This window comes from Struthio camelus, chromosome 5, assembly GCF_040807025.1.
Source record: "Struthio camelus isolate bStrCam1 chromosome 5, bStrCam1.hap1, whole genome shotgun sequence".
Lineage (NCBI taxonomy): Eukaryota > Metazoa > Chordata > Aves > Struthioniformes > Struthionidae > Struthio > Struthio camelus.
Window position 1 is genome coordinate 57433561 of NC_090946.1, and position 19647 is coordinate 57453207.

The following is a 19647-nucleotide window of genomic DNA, read 5'->3' on the forward strand; positions in this document are numbered from 1 at the left end:
GCACGGCCTCACAACCAGCTTTGGGTCCAGCCCATCAAGTTTCAGACCCCATCCCCATCCAGTCTCATGTGAAGAGTCCCTCCGCCATCATGGAGCGAGTCCATCCCTTGCTGCCATCTCTGTCCTGCACGCACACCTCTCCCGACACCAGCCCATGGCCCGTAGCAGCCCCCGGCCAGCCTCCCCCTTGCCCATGCAGACGCCACCCTTGGCCATCCATGGGAAAGGCCTGGGCGTCCTGCTGGGGTGGTGCAGACGCCACTGCCCTGCCCGGGCACCCGGCCTGCAGCGCTTCAGGAGCCAGGGGCAGTGCAGACACCCGGCCTCCCCAGCGCTGCCACCTCTCCCCACCCCAGGTCACGCAGGGCAAAGCCACAGCAACGTTTGCATGAAACAGTCTCTTCGGAAGGTGGTTTGCACCTTCCGCGTGTGTCTCTCCCGACTCAGCGCTGGAGTCCGCGGGGAAAGGGGTGGCTGATTTTGAGCAGTTGATTTTGGTCTCCATTTTCCAGGGAGCAGCAGGTTTCACCTGCAGGCATGATGCCCCCTGTTCCCACCTCCCACATGAGGTGACCCAGGTCCATGCCATCCCTCTCTCCATGTGCGATCAAGGGCCAGCTTCGAAGCCAGTGCTGCCTGACTGTGTGCGCACTGTGCCTGGCGCAGCCCCACCAGCACACGAGGCTTGTGCCCGCTCGTGGTAACCACAGGCCAGCTCCCAGCCCCGCAGATGATTTGGCTCTGCCTCTGTTGCCCACGGGGCTGGTGCAGTCCCTGAAGCTGTGCTGTGCTCTGGACATGGGCTCATTTCAGCTGGGATCAAGGCTGCCTCAAACTGCTCCCGAGAACTGCTTGGCTTCTCCCTCCCTACTGAGGTCTGAGCGTGGGGATTAACATGGCCCTGGCTCTGCAACGTGCGTGGGGAGCCAGGCTGCGCCCACGAGGCTGATATCGAGATCCAGATGTGTCCGTGGCCCCCAGAAGAGCTCTGAGAATAAGTGGCACCCCAAACATCAGCAGCCCAATAGAGTGTCCTACACCCCTCCAGAGAGGTCAAATACCAGGGAAAACGTTCACCTAATAAATCCTTCCAGGCAAGATAACAGCACTTGCCAAATATATTTATTGAATTAAATTTGCCCAGCTCTGTCTCTGAGTGTTAAAGGGAACAACAGCCATGCAGATACACCCCCCCCACCCCAGTACACACTATAACATGTACATACACCTCCTGACTGACCTTACACTAATACAAACAGACCCGAACAGCCAAACCCGCTGTTTCTAGCAGCGCTCCATGGTACCACCACCTTTCCACCCTGATAAGGCACTATTCGCCCTGAAGGCCCTAGGACAGTGACTTCCACAGAGCCCTTTCTGCCCTGCTTTCAACTCTGAGCTCCCTTTCCCCAGAGCTACTGTTTTTATTCTGTCAAGGTTAACCTCCTCCATACGGCCTCGTTTGTCTTTGTCCCCAGTTTGTTTGATGTGTTAGATTATAGCCCATGGTGTGTAAATAATGTATATACAGTGAGAAAAGAATTCAGTATTGAGGTGTTTGAGGTATGGAACTGTAACAACTTCTAGTCATTCAGATATGTGATTTATGTGCCATTTTCTGTAAAGATATGATCAAGAATAAAACTAAACTGGAATACTGTGTACAAGTCTGGTCACCCATGTTCAAGAAAGGTGAATTCAGCCAAAGAAGGTACAGAGAAAGGCTGCTCAGTTAAGGGAATGAGGAGTTATCATATGAGAAGAGATTAAAAAAAAAAAAAAAAGCTGAGAGGAGGTGTGACTCCTCTCTGTAAACACTCAAGGAGAGGATACCCTGAGGGGCACAAGCGATGACACAGCTTCCCTCACACAAGCCTGCAGGAGACCTGCTGCAAGTGAGATTGATCAGTGTTGCTCATGACCACAGGAAATTAGAGAGTTAACAGCAAGAGGAAAGAGCAAGGTACAATATGACCTGCAGCACGACCCTGTCTCAGCAAGGTTGGGGACTACAGCTCTAAAGTATGGAACATGCTGGACAAAACCAGATGGTTATAAATACCTTTGAGCTGGGCACTAACAGGAGCATTTAACTGGAACAGCCTCCTCTGAAATAAATGGGGGAAAACAGTCTGACATTCAGAGCTTGATCAGGCCCTGGGCAGGATGCCTGTTGTAGGATATGACTTTATACCTGTGTCCAAGTTACAAGGTGTGAGAGTTGCAGTTCCTCAGTGGACCAGAAATGTCAATAAAAAGTGGTAGAGAAAGCCTGGGTAACCCATCATACCCACTGAAGGGTCCTCTTTGTCTTCCTGGGGGTGAAAAGCAATCATGCAGAAAGCAACATCAGGCTGCTAAATCAGAAACGTCATTTCCTCATCCTCTTCCAATTACCCTTAAGACAATAAGTTCCAGATCAAACATCCTGCTGGTCTATCTCTACATGGTGGTGTCTCTGCCAGGTCTTGCAGCACTTGCTTAATCTTTAGCAAGCATCACCAACTTTTTACATGACCATCAGCTCTGCTTCTCCAGGATCCAGTGACAGTGGATTGCCTTATGTCTGCAGCCCCTACAGGACGTGTGTGCTGTCCATCCAGTGCTTTGGCTGATCCAGGGGAAATGGATCTATTTCAAGTTCTGATCACAGCTCCTTCACTTGAGCCCTGGGGACTCTTCTCTTCGGATGTGGAAGTTTTTAGAATAGCCCCTGATATTACACAGTATGGATGACAGCTGTCATGCATTGCCTCATCTCTCTGGCATCCTTGATTGTCAATGTCCACCTCACATATTCCCACAGAGAGGAGTTCCGTCTCTGAAGACAGGGCAGAAGGGTTATGTGCATCTCCCTGTCCTAGAGGGAAGAGGCGCTGTGATATATTTTGGCTACTGGGTAAATTGTCTTTTCATATACTTCATTCCCAGATTTAAAAGATTCTGGTCTTAGTGGTAAGAGGGCACAGTCCTACCAGGGCTCTGACCAAACCCAGTTGTACCAGAGATGGTCAGGACTCCCCAGTGGAGCTAGTTAGTTCAGACTTATCCACTTATCCAGTCCTTCCCCCTTACAGATACTTTCCAAGCTTTATTAATACTCTCCCCAGCTGTGCTGGTAGCATCACCATCTCTTCCAAGCAGTCAGAGAAGTCCAGAGGAGACTTTGGCCATGAAAAACAACAAGCAACACAGAAACTGCTCTGATTTCTGCTGGGCTACAGTGTTTTCTTGTCTGGGTGATGGATAAGTCTGCTCCTTCCCTTCCCTTCCCTCCCCTCATCCCCCTCCTCTGAAAGGGGAGAAGCGTGCACAGCTGAGGCTTGGCAGAGAATGAAAGAATGAAAAATCCTAGGAGATGGATAGAAAATTTATTCATTTGAACTATTGGTTCTAGGGAAAAGGAAGAAACTCCAAAGTATCAGGCAAAGAGATCTCCTACAACAGAGCAGCAAAAGACCTAATGACTGTAATCACTTGTGCAGAGCAAGCAGCACTAACTGCCTCAGGATTGAGCACACATGTGCACACACTGCTTGAGGGCAGAGAAGCCCAAGAGCCCAAGCAAACCCAGGAAGACAGCTAAGAGTTTAAGATGTCTCATGATCTGAGGATGTTAGCAATATTCCTAATGAGGTAGCTCCGAGGGGAGCTAATAGAGCCGGGTGGTGCATTACTTCTCAATGGACAGCTAAAGAAGGAGCCGGGGCAGGGGAGGGGAGAGATGTCAGGTCTTAGCCAGGAAGGGGTTGATTTCAGTGAGCTCCAAAGCAGCACAGAGAGATCTACATCCTCCTTTCCACCCAGGTACGGAGAAGACAGGGCTTGGGTGCTGCTTTCCCTCCGGAGCCGACGATGAAGCTGAAGGGGGCGCACTTATGCCTCTGGTGGAAGCTGTGCACCGTTGTGTGCAGCTGGTCAGAGAACAAATGATTTCAGCATCCAGGACAACGCTGGTGCTTTGGGTCACCTCATATCACACGCACCCTAGCACTAGAGAGCTGGGCAGTCCTCTGGGCAAACTCACCAGCGCTGCCAGGCAAGAGCAAGGTTACAAGGCCCCAGCTGGCCTGAAGAGGAGATGCTGCAGCCAGCTGGTGCAAGTGCTGGGGAGGTTACTCAGAGGGAAGGATTTCCAGCAATGTGAGCTCTGATTTGAAAGTGTTGGAAGCTCATACTGAATTACGAGAGAAGAAGCTGAGATTTATCTGTCCTGCTAAGGGGGTATGGGGATGCCCTTATGGAAAAAAAAAAAAAAGGGGGAAAAGACAGGAAGAGCAGATGTGCCTGGGAAATGAGAGAGCCTGGTTGTGGAATGACAAGCTGCTCTGTGGCCTTGGCTTTGTGGGGGTGCTGTAAACCCCCAGGTCTGCGTTTCCCTGAGGAGCAGAGCCCTAGGATGTCCCCAGACAGCTCTGGGGGCAGCTCTGGTATGAAACCAGAGGTATGGTCTGCAATGAGGGCACTTGCCTTCAAGTAGTGCCTCTTCCCCATGTTCGTGCCGAACCTGTTCACCAAACTTATCAGACCTACGGAGCACAAGTGGAGTCACGCTACGAAGAGTAAAGTGGAGACGTATTAACCCCTCTGTTGCTGATCCCATTGGTGTGGCTGGCTGAGATCAGCGCTGCTTGGAGGGAGGCTTATTCTGCTCTTCACTTGTGCCCCTGGGAAGGGAGGGGAACCTGGTCAATAAACCTAAGAGAATCTCCAAGCTCTTTGCCTTAAAAAACACTACTTATGTAGGGCCTGAAGCAAAGGAAGGCAGAAGAAAGCTGTTCAGGGGGTGGGACATCCCGATGCAGGGAGATGTGCTGCAGCGTTTCATGCCAAGCCATTGCTCCCTGCCCCACCAAGGCCTCATTTAGTGGTCCTAGTCCCTCCCGTGGTTACAGACTGGTCTGAAGTGTTTGGAAGGAGGCAGAGAGCCCAGCCCAGCTCGCCGGAGGAAACTCCTGTCCCCTCCCCAGGGCTGTCAGGAGGGGACAGCCCTGACAGCAGCGAGGTGAGACTTGGTGGGGGGAAATGCCTGCGCCTGCTAGAGGGAACAGCACGCAGGGACTACGCCTTAAGCCTGGGAAGGAAACGACCTGCTATCATCCGGGTTCGGCGTGGAGGTGACCCTTGTTTCACACGGGCGCCAGACTCCGCCAGGCGCACAAGGCAGAAACGACACCCTTTGGCGTTACAGGGAGGGAGCCAACCTTGACATCCCCATTTCAGGGGCAAGAGGACGCAGGCTGCCCGGGCGGCGGTGGCGGGGCCGGCAGGGGACGCGTCCCCAGCCTGCGGCGGCCGCGGCGGAGAGCAGCCGGGGGCGGGCGGCCGCCCCTCGCCGCGAGCACAGCCGGGCTGCCCTGGGCGGGGGGCTGCGGGGTGGCGAGGGAGCTGTGGGGACCGAGGGCAGGGTGCCTGCCCCGAGGGGCGAGCTGGGGGGAGAGCAGGGGGCCGGGCCGGGATCTTGGCTGGCCGCGGGCCCAGCCGGCTGCTGGGGCCGGGCCCCGAGCGCCTCGGCTGCCGCGCGCAGCCCGGGCAGCAGCTGAACCTGGCTCCCGTTCAAGAGAGGCCGTCAGGACTCAGATTAGCATGAAGGTTACTTTCAGTCAAATACTTCCACAACACACCCCTTTCCCCTCCCATAAAAGGGATTGTATTTCTTTTGCCTGTACTGGTGTGGGAGAGAGAGGAGGAGAGGGAGGCAGGCAGGCAGGGGCAGAAGGGGTGCCGGGGGCTCCCTGCGCGGGGCACGCCTGCCTCTGACGGCCAGAGGGAGACGCGGCTAGCTGTGATCGCGGCGCGTCTTGCCCGGGCTGAGCACCCCGAACAGAAGAGAGGGCTCCAGGTATCCGTCTCCTCCGCGAAGTGTGAGACCCCCTCCTTCTGTGCCCTGAGACCATGGCCTGGCTGCTGGCCAGGGCTCGCTGCCCCAGAGCTCTTTTCCAGGCCTCCGGGTGCCCCCGAGGGTTGGCGACGGCCCGAGGCTGGAGCCGCGGGCCCCTGACGGCGTACATGCCCGAAGCCGTTGCGTTCCCGGGGCCAAAGGACCACCAGGGCTTGTACAAGGTGTCGGTGGAGCAGGGGGACGCCTTCTGGGGAGCGCTGGGGAGGAGCCGGCTCACCTGGATCACCCCCTTCCGCTCCGTCCAGGACTGCAGCCTGCGTGAGGGCCGGGCCGCCTGGTTCCTGGGAGGACAGCTCAACGTGGCCGGTAAGGAGCGTGGCCGATCCCTTGGGAACCCCGTGCCTTTTGGGCCCGGCTGAGGGACCTCCCCAGGCGGAGAGCGTGGCTCGCTGCACCTGGGAGCGGGGAGGGCAAGGAGCAGCTCCCTGCCCCCAAGCTGCCCCATGGCTGGGGTGGGGGGTGAGGCAGGCGTCTCTGCCTGCGGGAAGCGGCTGAGCACGGCGATCCAGTGGCTGGCCTCTGGGTGGAGGAGAGCAAAGCGGGGGGTGGGCTGTCCCGGGATGACCTGTTTGCCCCTCGCTGCGCGGGAGCCCGGCGAGTGCCTACAAGTGCCTCCCTGTGACGTGCTTTGGCCCCGGGAGCAGATCTGAGCGCACAGGTGAAGAGCGAGAGTGAGGGGATCCCCCTAAGATACAGCTGGCCCAGCTGTGACTGTTGTGTACCGACATGACCGGTCATGAGGGAGGGACTGGGTCACATTGGAGTGGTTGCAGCTGGACTGGTGTGAGCTGGGAGCCTTGCTGCTCTCCCAATCAAAACCCCACTCGGCCCCCTTGGGTCCCTCAGCACAGCAGTTGCTCGGCTGTGCAGGACCGCAGACAACAGAGCTGAACCCACAGCGTTCAGCAGGCAGCGTTGTATTGATTTATTCCTGCCCAGCTAAGGAAATGCATATCTGCAGGCAGCAAAATACAGGAGCAATGAGTAATACTGTAGACCCTCATAGCTGTGTTCTCTTCTAAGCTTGGGTTGGGGGGCGACTGCCTTAGGGATCTCGCCGCCGGAAAAAATAGGGACTGATCACACCGGGCTCAGTACGTGAATGTGCGCGCCCCACTGTTGATCCCAGAGTTCAAATCAAAGATAGGTCTCCCAGAAATCAGGTCGTAAGTAAAGTAATACATTTGGGCAGGAGAGCCGGAGTTATTTGCCTTTGGGTTTTGAGATCCTACTGTTCCCACTTCCAGGTTTGTTTGTTTGTTTATTTTTCTCCTGGAAAACCACAAATGTTCATGAGAAAAAGATTTTTTTTACGTGCAAATGATGCCTCTTGCATCATCTCGTAACCTCAGGAGCAGATCTAAGGAAAATACTGAGTGGTATAAGGTTCCTGATGAAACTACAGTTGCCAGCAATGCAAGGAAGTTTTCTTGGCAGAAGAATTACAACCAAAGTCTCAGCCTCCCATGAAACCCTAGGGACTCTGCAGTCATCATCCTGGCTCTGTTCTATCTTGGACACTGCAGCCTTCCTGCACAGATCTTCACTTAGTCCTAAATTTGTTATTTAGGAGCTGCTGTTTCAGTAGCAGCACGCTACTGAAGTCAGTGCTGGGGAGAGTGATGGTGGAATTGATGTTTGCTAGGCCCTCTGAGGCCCACAGAGGGCGCTACAGGGGATGTGGCCTCCAAAGGGACTTGAGGCCGTTTGTATACTGAACTGCGTTAGATGGCAAATAAGGGGGAGGCTGATAGTGAGGATTAGTGAGTATTGGTGTGGTGGGGGGTATATCAGGCTTGGTATGGCGCTTGTGACCTGCTGCGGGGTGTCAGCAAAGATGTATTCTAGTGGAAGCAAAAGGCTAATGCCAAGCAAAATCCCACTCAGCCCTCAGTGTAATTTGAAAATGGGACTGCTAGTATTGGCTTTCTGGGAGTTAAAAGGTACTGAGAGTTGCCCCAGCAATGACAGTGGGTCTTCTCTTCCAGTGAATTGTCTGGACCGACATGTCCACGTAGCCCCAGACAAAGTGGCCTTAATCTGGGAGAAGGATGAACCAGGGAAGCAGGTGCAGGTCACCTACAGGTGGGTACTTATCTCTGAGTGTGCGCAAGAGACATATTGCAGCCTGCACCAGTGCTGCACAGGGCTTAACTGATCTGCTGATGTGTGTCATTTGAGCAATACAGCATCCCTTAGCTTAGAGAGATCAACAGCAGGTGGCTTTTGGCTTGCCTGAGCACATCTGAGAATTCAGCCTACCCCCTGATTAATCCTCTGGTCCCTGAGCAGTTCCTACCCAGTTGGGGAGGCAGACACAAACTTCTCCTGACAGTACTGCAATGCTTATAGGTAAGACTCTGTGGGAGAGCCCCATATGCGTGTTCCCAGCAGTGTTCCTGGTGCCTAAACTTGCAGGTAAATGCTCTGCAGGAGAGGCCAGATTCACAGCTGCAGGAAAGGCCCTACTCTTTGCTGGAACCAGTGGTGGCCATGGGTATTGGGAAATTAAGTGCTCATGCATAAATGGTCTTTGCTGCTGGGCTTGGATCTCTGCAGAGACTGCCTGTCCCACCCTGCAGATTGGTCTGGGAACTCTAACCTTCCTGCTCTGCTTACCTGCTCTCTGAGTCTCCATGCAGCTTCCACTTCAATCTCTCCTCACACAGAACAAGTCCTTTGTTTCATCTGGCTCCAGGCCTCACATGACAAATGACCATTCTTTCCCCACCAATCTCCCCATCTAGTTTTGGAGAGACCTTCCAAGAAACGAGTCACTGACAGCCAAGCTTTTGTCTCTGGGAGTGACGCTCCTCCTCTGGGAAAGCCATTGTTTTGCTCACTGGTTTGCTACAGCTGTTGTTCTCTCTGGTAGTGCACAAGCTCCAGAAGACTTGGCCTTCCCAGCTTTAACAAAGCACAGTTTTATTTTGTTTTGTTTTTTTGCAGGAGGGGGAAGATACCTAACTGTTCCTGCATGTCCCATAGTGTTGCAGCGCAGAAAGTGTTGCTGCAGTTGTGTGGGCTGATGAGAGAAGTGCAGGCCCTAATGGGAAAAGCCAACAAGATGACTGAGGTGGTGTGAATTTGCTGAGCCACAGGACTCACCAGTGGCCATTGCTAGCCCTTTGGCCTGCTTCTAGCACTGGCTAGTGATGTGTGGATCAGAGGAAGGCTCTATACAGAGGCAGAGGTCATTCTGATTTATTTCATCTCCATGAGTAATAGCCCACGTTTGTGACTGCTTCCTCCCTTCCTTCCCACTGACATGTTCACAGCTCTCCCATGGGCTTCCAGTGTAGGGGAAGATTAGGGTGCTTAGGGATGTAAGCTGTGTATCTGCAACTCTGAAAAGCTCTCAAGAGGAGGGAGGTCCCCCCCGCCATGCACGTGGGTAAGATCTGAAAGAAAGTTTCTAACTACATGATTGCTTCTTTGAGCAGGGAGCTGCTGGAGTTGACATGCCGCCTTGCAAACACCTTGAAACGGCAAGGGGTGAAACGAGGTGACAGGGTCATCATCTACATGCCCCCATGCCCGCTGGCTGTGGCCAGCATGCTAGCCTGTGCCCGGATAGGGGCTGTGCACGCTGTGGTGTTTGCTGGGTTCAGTGCGGAGTCCTTGGCAGACAGGATCCAGGATGGTAAGAGCCAGTAGGTAAAAGGGGCGCATCCCATGTATCCCTTTGGGGACTGCTGAGTACTACTGAGCTTGCTGGTTCCATAGCTGGGAAGCTCGGGGCATGATGACTATACCTGTAGCCTCCTGCAACCAAGACTGCCAGTGGCAAATTTCTCAAGCCATGACACCAAAGCAGAGCCCAGCCAAGGTGTAGGCTTGGTACAGATTGTGCTTCTGAGTAAGACTCGCTGGGCTAGGTGAGGGTGTCCTGCCATAATATATGGCCATGGAGCAGGGATTGGTACCCCAGGAGGTGTCATGGGTTCACTAAATATTCTTCAGCCTGTGGGACTCTGCCTAGCTGCAATGGACCCGCATAAGCCCCTCTGAGCAGCAGTGGCCTGCTGAGCTTTCCTGCAATAAGGGAGGGGTGGACCGGTTCTTTCCTTCGTCAAAGGGAGTGAGGGGCTGGAGTACAGCTTCTCCTCTGAGGAGGCATAACAAAGGCAGCAATGAATGGGAAACAAAGATAAAAAGCCACTGCTTTTGTTAAATGATATGAGTAATGGACTGGGAGATGGAGTGAGAGGAGCAGGGTAGGAAATGCTGGGTACATGATAGAGCCAGACTGGTGTGTGACAGGTGGTGAGGGGCAGAGCTGTTTACATGGCTCTTCTTTTGCCCTCTCCAGCCCAGTCAGAGACAGTGATCACAGTGAACCAGGGGCTGAGAGGCGGCAAGGTCATTGAGCTGAAGAAGATGGTGGACGAGGCTGTGAAGCAGTGCCCAGGAGTGAAACGTGTTCTAGTTTCAATGAGGACTGACAACAAAGTTCCCATGACAGCCCTGGATGTGCCGCTGGAGGAGGTGAGAGGCTGCCCAGAATTACTCCACGTCCCCTGGATAGTGCACTCTGGGAGCGGAGGGAGATGGTGTCCTGCAGCAGCAGTGAGAGCGAGAGCTGCCTGTGAGTCCAGGACAGTCCCTGGAGCACTCAGGAGGGATAACTTGTCAGCCTTCCCACAGCACCATCCCTCTACTGTCAGGGGCAGGCAGCACCAACAAGAGCCTGTGACAGTGTAGACCAGGAGCTAAAAAACCCCCCAGCCCCATGCCGATGCACTTGCTGTGAGCCCAGCCCTGGTCTCCCACAGAGATCACACACAGCTCTGCTCATGTACCTGGCACTCTCTGTGAGTACAGCTGGCAGCTTGTGCCCAGGTGAGCAGGTAGTGTGGTTGTGTGCCTGTTATTCATGGCAGATGTGATGTCCAGGCTGCCAGGATGAAGTACTGACTCCTTCTGTAGAGGTGAGACCCTGTCATGCGTTTCTGTTGGCTCCCTGGAACTGAGTAGAGTTCTCTCTGTCTGTGCTCATCATGTCTGAAATCAATTAGCATTAGAAAGGCTTCCTGGAAGACTTCTTTGCTGGTCCAAGAAGTGACAGTGTAAAAATAGCTGTCTCTTACTCAGCAGATCTCCTCTGAGGAGAGTGTTTTGCCAGCTCACCAAGGCAAAAGAGAGTTCAAACTCTTGAGCAGAGGGAGAGAAGGTACAAAAGCAGAGAAGGATCAGACATTGGGAGTAGGGTGTTACAGGTGGTCAGAAGAAGACTTGGAGGAGAGGTGGGCAAGGCCTGTGGGAGAAGAAGTCCTGATCAGTTGATGAAAGGAAGCCAGTGAAGGAATCTGGTGGTGGACAAATTGCATGGTTATAGGCAGCAGCATCTGACATCTACTGGATGGGGAGAAATGGAGGATCCAGTGGTTAAAGTGACAATTAATTGAGGTGTAGGCTCAACTTTCACTCTGGGGACAGATCCGAGAGATGCGGTAAAGAAGAAATTGCAACACCCAGCAGCAGGCGTAAGAGAAGGCAAGTGAGCTGGGGCTGTTGTGAGCTGGGGCTGTTGTGAGCTGGGGCCTGGACTGGCTGGTGGAGTGTGTTGTGCAGACATGTTTTTGAGGTGCAGTCTCCTGCCACTTCCAGCCAGGCCAGGATAAGGAGGTGTTTTGGGGATGTAAGCAGTGCTATGCAGAAGCCAAGACTGTCATTGTGTTGCTCAGTGCTGCCACACTGCCAGACCTGACTTTGTGGGCTCAGTCAGTGTGGACTAATAGAGGAGCGAGCCAAAAGTGTGCCTATGTGAAGTGCACTGTAGTGGACTACTGACTCCAGCAAATGATTAATGAACCAAGCAGGTGTGTGGACAAAACAGGGAAACCTGAGAGACTCTGAATTAGGACTGCTATGGTCTCTGTTGCAGGAAATGATGAAAGAGGATGCGTGTTGTGAGCCTGTCACTATGGACAGCGAAGACATGTTGTTCCTTCTCTACACATCAGGCAGCACTGGCAAACCCAAGGGCCTGGTCCATACCCAAGCTGGTTACTTGCTCTATGCTGCCCTCACACACAAGGTAATGAATCCCAGGCATACAGCACTCATGAGCCAGTGGTTCATAGGCAGTGCTGGGAATAGACCTGCCATCTTCTTGCACAAAGACACACCTTTATCCAGAGCAGAGTCTTTGGGAGTCCTTGTGGAGTGCATCTCCATCCAGGTAGTGGGGGAGAGCAACATGTGGTCTGGAATAGGGCCTCCTCAACATATACCCCTACAAGCTACATTTTTGGCCTGTGTTCTTTCTTTCCTTGCCCTATCCTATTCTGAGTCACTGGCTGGGTGGCTCAGCCTTGCCAGAGAAAGTTTATTTTGATGGGTGATGAGGAAGTAGCCAATTTGCTCCAGAAACCCCAGATTTTCTCCCCTAAGCCTAACTATCCTAGCTCAGGTGGGAGATCAAAGGTAGTGTTTCTGGGAGAGGCAAATCTGGGGATATCTGCAAAAACTGGAGAGTGCCCTAAAAACAAAGAGTCCACACCTGAACAGTGTGGATCAATTCTAAGAAGAGGAAAGCCTCTAATCCCTGCGGCAGTATTCCCAAAGCAAACTGGGCTGGATAAAAGGGCACTGAGTGCAGTATGAAGCAGCACTTGGCTTCAGGAGTCCCTCCAAGCGGTTGGGGGAGAGGTCTTTTCTAAGACATTAAATAGAGTGCCTTGGAAGAAGGAGTGTTCTTCAAACACTCCCTTTACTTTGGGTCTGGCTCTCCCTCTACATGGCCAGGCCAGTTTCAATAGTCTTTCAGACCAGGCACCCTATGGGACAGCAAACTCAGTGCTGGCTGGGGCCTCTCTGTCAGTCAGAAATGCTGGAGGCCAGACTTTGTGGGGTATATGCCTTGCGGAAGGAGGGAGGAGATGTGTGGAAGCCATTGGCTTTGCTGTGAGCTAAACTATCTGTACAGCTGTACCCAGCATGATGCTTAACCCTCTCAAGTGCCCTGTTGTTGTGCATTTGTCCTGTTGGCATGAGCTCAGCATGAAACGCCTGATTTGGGAACCCCAGCACATCAGAGTTGGTTTGTGAGCGGTGGGGCTTCTATCCTGGGATGGAAATGCAGGGAGCAAGCAGCATGTGGCTGTGTTAGCACCCAGGTGCTCTGGAAAACATGACACAGGGTTGGCATTAATTACTGCTCAGTTCCCTCATTTGGATGTGGCAGACTGCTGCTGCCATAATTCACTGCTGAGTTAAAGAGAGACAGACCAAGCAGGGAAAGTTTCCATGACCAATTCCCTCGAGCACGTGAGGCCCTGGCCAGCTCTCCCTCACAGGGAGCTGGCACCCTGCACACCAGGAACAGTAATAAGAGATACGAAGGTCTGAAATAGCAGATTCCAGAGTAAAAGGCGAGAAACAATGGGCTAGTAGAAGTCGGGTCCCTAGGAACTTTCCTGGCATTGAGCAAAGGAAATGACAAGTCCTTGAGGAAAGTAGACCTGCTGCTGTCACTCTGACAGCTGTAAATCCTGTCCTGCATAGAACAGACTTTATTTCCCAGTACTCCAGCCTTAGAGCCAGGGGTCTTCTGAGGAAGACATGAGGCAAAGGAAACGAGGGCATGTCCTGCTCTCTGCCAAGCTCACCCAGCTGAGAGGGTGAGCTCAGCACCCAGAGAGGTGTCAGCTCCAGGGGGCAGCTGGGGTGGCTCCAGGCTGAGGGAGGGATCTAGCCTCTAATAAAATGGGTCTTCTCATAAAATGGGAGCAGTAGCACTTGGGTTGCACATAGTAGGTGACGGGGAAAGACCCTGCTTAGTCTTATAGTCTAGGGATAGTCTGAGGGGTGGGCAAGAGGTCAGAGCTGCTCATTCCAGCAGGGAAGGTGAGAGGCAAAGGCACAGGGAACCCTAGGGATCTGTCTCAGGGGTCCCTCAGCAGTGATTAGGAAGGACCTTATCAGGTTCACCTTAACTGCTGTTCATTCTCATTGACTGTGCTCTGTTGTGGTATTTTGGGGGAAGGGAAGGAACCCCCAACACGTGTTTCGCCCTTATTATGTACGGTGCCACAATCGCTTCCTCTCCTCCTTGAACTGAGCAGCTCCGCTGACCACTGCAGGTCCTTCATAATTTCTCTTTCACAACATCCTGCCTGAGGAGAGCAGAGCTTCTCAGAGCACAGTGCTTGAGAGGGTTGTACTGCTGGCTGTGTAATGGCACTGTGGCATGATCTGTCCCACAGGTAGCTCTGTTTGCTGCCTCAGTGCTCCTCTGCTGAGCTCTCTGCTGTGCTCAGGACTCCACAGCGGGTGTGGAGTCCAGCAGTGTCTGGAGTGTGGAGTCCAGCAGTGTCTGGAGGTGGCTCATGAGCATCCTCTACCACATTGCCTATGCCTGCAATTCCTCTCCTTCCATACAGTCATGTGGATACAGAGGGATCATCCTCACCCTGAATGGTCTCCAGCCATAAGAGTGCTTGAGTTCTCCTCTGCTGTTCTCCTCCAGGGAAAAGAGCAAATTTGCCTGTGGCTTTTAAAAAATTTGTTTCTCTTCTCTTGTGCATTCATAAAGCACCTGAATTTGAATTACTTTTTTTTTTTTTGATAATATTTAAAAAAACTCTCTGCGGGGACAAGGTGCCACTGCTGGGCGTGGTGGGAGGGCAGAGGGATGCAGTGAGCAATAGCACTAGAGCTGGGAGGGTACACTGATCTCAGTGCCCCCCCCCCCCATCCCCTTTGGCAGGAGGGAAGGTCCTGCATCCAGGCTACACCACTCACTGCCTGTCCTCCCTTGTTCAGTATGTATTCGACTACCAGGATGGGGACATCTTTGGTTGCGTGGCAGACATTGGCTGGATCACCGGGCACAGCTATGTGGTCTACGGCCCCCTCTGCAATGGTGGCACAACAGTCCTTTTTGAGAGCACTCCTGTCCATCCCAACCCTGGTGAGTGAGAAGGCAACTTGTGGGAGCAAGGAAATGTAGCATCACCTTGCCAGAACTGCAGCAGGCAAGGAGCCGACTGTGCTGATGCCAAGCAAGGTTTTGCATCTCTGCCATGCAGAATGGCATGAGAAGGGAAGGCCTGAATGCCAGTTCACAGGGATCACTGGTTCTGCTGCTGTGGGAGTGATGGGAGTCTGACAGTAGAACAGTTCAGTGGAGACTATGGACCGTGCCACATGTAGCGGGAGCAGGCAGAGCTGCTAGAGGAAGTGTCTCTCTCTCTTGTTAGGAAGTCATTGTTATTTCTCCATGGATGATGCTGTTTCTCCCTATCCCTCCCTGCAGCAGGGAGAGCAGTGAAGCTAGGTCATGTGGAAGGAAAGAGGCTACTGCTCCTCTTGGACTGCCACTGCTCAGTCCTGCCCTGGGGAGCTCAGCTTGGCTCACATACTGCTAGAGAGCCCTTGCTGTTACCTCCTCTCTCCCTATCTTGGGCTCAGGTTGGAGGAACCTGTGCTTATTGGCCCTGTTTCTGTTCCAGGACGCTACTGGGAAACAGTAGAGAGGTTAAAAATTAATCAGTTCTATGGGGCGCCCACTGCTATCCGCCTCCTTCTGAGATATGGTGATGAATGGGTGAAGAAATATGACCGCTCTTCTCTCAAGGTTCTTGGCTCAGGTAAGCGCTGGTGGCATGGGCTGGATCAGCAAATCCTTGGGCTGGACCCTCGGCATCAGGTTGTGCTGCTCTCAGAGAGTAAAACAGCCAGGAGAGGGCCTCTCCCCATGAGTGCCAAGTGCAGCAGAAAAGGAGGAGAGGCCATTAAAGCAGTAGTAGCTTACTGCAAGGATGGCTCTGCCTTGTTGTGGCTTTGACCTGGCCTTTCAGCTCTGTCCCTCTGCCTTTCCCCTTGCAGTGGGGGAACCTATCAACAAGGAGGCATGGGAGTGGTACTTCCGTGTGGTTGGCGAAGCACGGTGCCCGATAGTGGACACGTGGTGGCAAACTGGTAAGATGCATAAGACCCTTTGTTCCAGGCATGGCCAGCTTCTCTTCTTCCAAGCTTTAGGAGTAAGCCTAAAGACTGTTCCCCCAAGAGGGAGCAGTCACACCTGTATGAGCAATCCCATAAGACAAAAGGCCATGGGCATCAAAACGTGACAGAGATCTTTAAAACTAACCTAGAGAAACCTGGGGAAGTAGACTGCAGGGAGCAGATCTCTGCTAAAGTAAATAAGCAGGATCGTCCTCCTACAAAGAGCCTTTCTCAGCTCTTTGTCCAAATGACTTTGTCTCTGGCAAGCCCAGGCCCAGCCTACGGTCCAGCAGAGCGTAGCGACGTTCAAGGTGAAGGCTGATGTCTCGGTAGTATTACCTGGCTTTCTTCTCTTCCCGCCTTCGGTGAAGACTGCTTTCTTGTTCGTTTCAGAAACAGGAGGCATCTGTATCTCACCCCGTCCTTCTAATCCTGGAGATGAGATCCTTCCAGGCATGGCCATGAGACCCTTTTTTGGGATCAGCCCCTGCCTCCTGGACGATAAGGTACCTTAATAATCTGCAGCTCAGACACTGGCCCACTTTCCCACAGTTCCTTGTAGCCTGTACTTGCTGAAGGGAGTGGAGAGCTACAGGTGTGCCTTTCCTTCTCACCTCTGTTAGCCAGCAACCTTCTTTACTGGAATGGGATTAACGATGACACTGGTGGCAACTTCTTCCAACTGGTGTAGAAATTGCTATTTTCTAGACTGCTCTGTCCTGAAGCGACACTCTGCTAAGGCTCCCTGGCCTAGCTTTCCAGCACCCCGGGACTGTGCTACATTTAACTGTGCCAGCAGCTCTGGTTAAAACAAGTTACTGGTACTCAAAATAAGAAAGAGGAGTTAAGGCCCTACTGAGGTAGCTGGGCTTCTAGCTGGAGGGGCTGTGCATCCCAGTATAGTAGGCAGCTGGTGGCAGAGCTCTACTGGGAGAGACACGGCCTGCCCCCTTGGAGCTGGGTACACAGGACTCTCCTCACTGTTTTCTCTGGCATTTCTGGTAGGGGGTTGTTGCAGGGCATAATTGCAGAAGTAAGGCAATGACGGAACATCCCAATTATCTCTCAGTCACAGTTATTAAAAAGGCTAACTATTTCACAGGGAAATGTCCTTCTAGAAAACAATATCTCTGGAGCCCTTTGCATCTCTCAGGCCTGGCCAGGTATGGCACGAACCATTTATAATGATCATAAGAGATTTCTGGAAACCTACCTGACTCCTTATCCAGGTAAGGAAAATGAGAGGCAGGTCACTGAGGGGGTGCTGGGCTGGGTACAGTCTGACTGCTGGTCTCTTGCCCAGGGGTGGAACTTGGGGGAGATGGCCTTGCTACTTTGCTCTTTCACAGAATTTCAGTTGTGCCGAGGCTCTGCATCTCACCATGCCTCAGGTCCCAGTACTCTCATGGGAATGGGCCTTTCTAATCCACCTTCCCCCCAGGGACACATTTTTTTTTTAGGACAGTGGATTTTTCCTTCTGCCCCAGAAACCCCCAAGCAAGGCAGAAGCCTCTTGGTGCTTCTGTCTTGTAAATCCTGTAAGCTCCTGTTACCCATCCTGAGGCACTGAGCAAACCCAAGAGCGTGGGTTTTCCAACATGAAGGCAAAGGGAGAAGTAGCAAGACCTCAGGGCGCTATACTAGGGCAAAATGCCTGAGGTTCACAGTGATGATGAAGGTCTGGTATCAGCCAACACATAGCAGAATTAGGGAGAGGCCCTCATGATGCGCCAGGTACCAACTGAGGCAAAAGACTAGCAAGGGAGGTAGGCACCTTCACACCGAGTGTTTGAGAGGAAGAAGCAGAGTGCACAAGCCCTCGTGCTGACTGAGGGGAGAAGGGGGTCTACTACATCCCAGAGAACAGCAAGGGAAGAAAGTGGGGGGATTGCTCATGCTCAACAAATGACTGAGGGCTCTGGCCACTGCAGGGTTTTTCTTCACTGGAGATGGTGTTTATCGTACCAGTGAGGGCTATTACCAGCTGACAGGACGGCTGGATGACATCATCAACATCAGTGGGCACCGGCTGGGCACTGCAGAGGTGGAGGATGTTGTGGTAAGAGGTGTGGGTAGGAGGTAAAGCTGTCCAAGGAGGCAGTAGCACTCAGAGAAGCCCCTTTGAAATACCAGGCCAAAAACATTCTGCCGCTTTAGCGGCAGGGAGCAGTGTGGACCACTGCCTGCCTGTGGAAACAACCTCCCTCTCTTTCTAGCTCTGCTCCTGACTTCCTTCCCCCGGACTCTTCCCTCTGCGTAACACAGGCCTGACACTGCTGCCACCACCTTAGCAAGGGTTAGGCTTTTCCTTCTGCTCTGGGATGTCCCCAGCTAATCTATACCATGGCTGTGCTATGCCCAGCACTAAACTCCCCCTTCCTCTGCCGGGTCTAATTGGTTTAGTGCTGAGGTCAAGACATTTAGCTCAGCTCGTCCCATACGTCTCCCTGGCCTCTGCAGCAAGGGAGGGACAAAGCCTAATAAGCTTCATGCTGTAAGCAGGTGAATTCCAAACTGGCAGCCAAGCAGGCACTTCAGTGGCGTGCCCTTCCCCATCCCTGTGAGATACCAGGGCACATCTATGGGCCAGTAAGGGTTATGAGACCTGCTGGAGCAGCCTGAAGGCACAGAACAGGCTCTAGGAGGCACAAGCTTAAAGCAGTCAGAGGCAGGGACTGGTCTTTGCAAACAGATCTGCTGAGGCAGGAAGGGAAAAGAGCAAAGGCCATCTGAGGCCCTTCCCTGTCTCTCCACGTGACCACTGCAGTTCCTAGGCAGCAGCTAGTCTGCCAAGAGCACTGAACTGAGCCGCAGCCCTGTTCTGTTCCAGAATCACCACGTGGCAGTGGCAGAGTCTGCTGTGATCGGCTACCCGCATGAGATCAAGGGAGAAGGTGAGGCACTTGCTTTCTTGCTCCTGAAATCCCTCTCCCATGGCTTATGTCCTGCAGCAGCAAGTAGCACTATCATACTCACCCCCATAGTACAGCACATTACTGGGAGTCACATCAGTCACTGCAACCTACACACGAGACCAGCTCAGTTTTGCATAAGGCAGAAACACCAAGAGAGCAACACTGTGGCCAAAAGCATTTATAGCTGAGGTTGCAAAGCATTCCCTGAGGCTAACCAGCAGAGAAGCACTTCTCCTGGCACTAGGCCCACATAGCCTTGCAGGAACACACACTGCCTGTTGTCATCAGTAATGTGATGGTCCTTCTGCCAGGAGCCTATGTATTTGTTGTGCTCAAGAAGGATAGCGGCTACACACAGGAGACTCTTACTGCTGAGCTACGAGAGCTGATCTCAAAGAAGATTGCTAAGTATGCAGCTCCAGACTACATTCAGGTAACACCTACAGGCTTGTCCAAGACCCACCCCTACAGCCTGGTCAACCTCTCTTTCCCTCAGCCTTAACTCTGCTGTTTCCTGTCACAGGTCACACACAGGCTGCCCAAGACGCGCTCCGGAAAGATTATGCGTCGGGTGCTAAGGAAGATCGTGGAGGACAAGGCCAGTGAACTTGGAGACCTCACTACCCTAGATGACTATGAAGCTGTGCAGCAGATCATAGAGAGACACAAGCGCCTAGTGGAGGGGCAGAGGAGCTACTAGCTTGGTTCTCCCTGCAGCCACCTTCTCTCCCTTCACCGTAAAAATCAGGGCCTGGCCCAGAAACATCACTGGGCAACCGGTGCTCGCTAAGTGACAGAGACTGAATCTCCACAGCAGAGTCTCAAACTAAACTTTCCGTAACACAGAGATCCTCAAAACCTTTGCCTCTGCACGCA

At 52.9% G+C, this 19647-nt stretch overlaps 1 protein-coding gene across 2 annotated transcripts; it reads left to right on the forward strand.

The window, feature by feature from the left end:
• The first annotated feature begins 5673 nt into the window (after window positions 1-5673).
• On the forward strand, window positions 5674-19621 carry LOC104141582 (acetyl-coenzyme A synthetase 2-like, mitochondrial). 2 transcript variants are annotated; one of them, XM_068946546.1, is made up of 15 exons: window positions 5674-5842; window positions 5944-6208; window positions 7891-7987; window positions 9346-9545; window positions 10215-10390; window positions 11790-11942; window positions 14672-14819; window positions 15361-15498; window positions 15737-15829; window positions 16250-16362; window positions 16959-17085; window positions 17788-17915; window positions 18687-18750; window positions 19083-19204; window positions 19295-19516. In XM_068946546.1, the coding sequence occupies exons 2-15, from the start codon at window positions 6010-6012 to the stop codon at window positions 19469-19471; spliced, it is 1935 nt and encodes a 644-aa protein (XP_068802647.1). In that variant the 5' UTR covers window positions 5674-5842; window positions 5944-6009; the 3' UTR covers window positions 19472-19516. The 2 variants fall into 2 exon arrangements, with proteins under 2 accessions (XP_068802647.1, XP_068802646.1); XM_068946545.1 differs by having other exon boundaries at window positions 5752-6208; window positions 19295-19621.
• The last annotated feature ends 26 nt before the right edge of the window (window positions 19622-19647 follow it).

Bases quoted from the DNA above. Each gene is read 5' to 3' on its own strand.
- LOC104141582 (XM_068946545.1), top strand. From the start codon at position 5,896: ATGGCCTGGCTGCTGGCCAGGGCTCGCTGCCCCAGAGCTCTTTTCCAG. The intron at 15,499-15,736 runs GTAAGCGCTGGT...TTCCCCTTGCAG, and splicing joins TCTCAAGGTTCTTGGCTCAG to TGGGGGAACCTATCAACAAG. The intron at 17,916-18,686 runs GTAAGAGGTGTG...GTTCTGTTCCAG, and splicing joins CAGAGGTGGAGGATGTTGTG to AATCACCACGTGGCAGTGGC.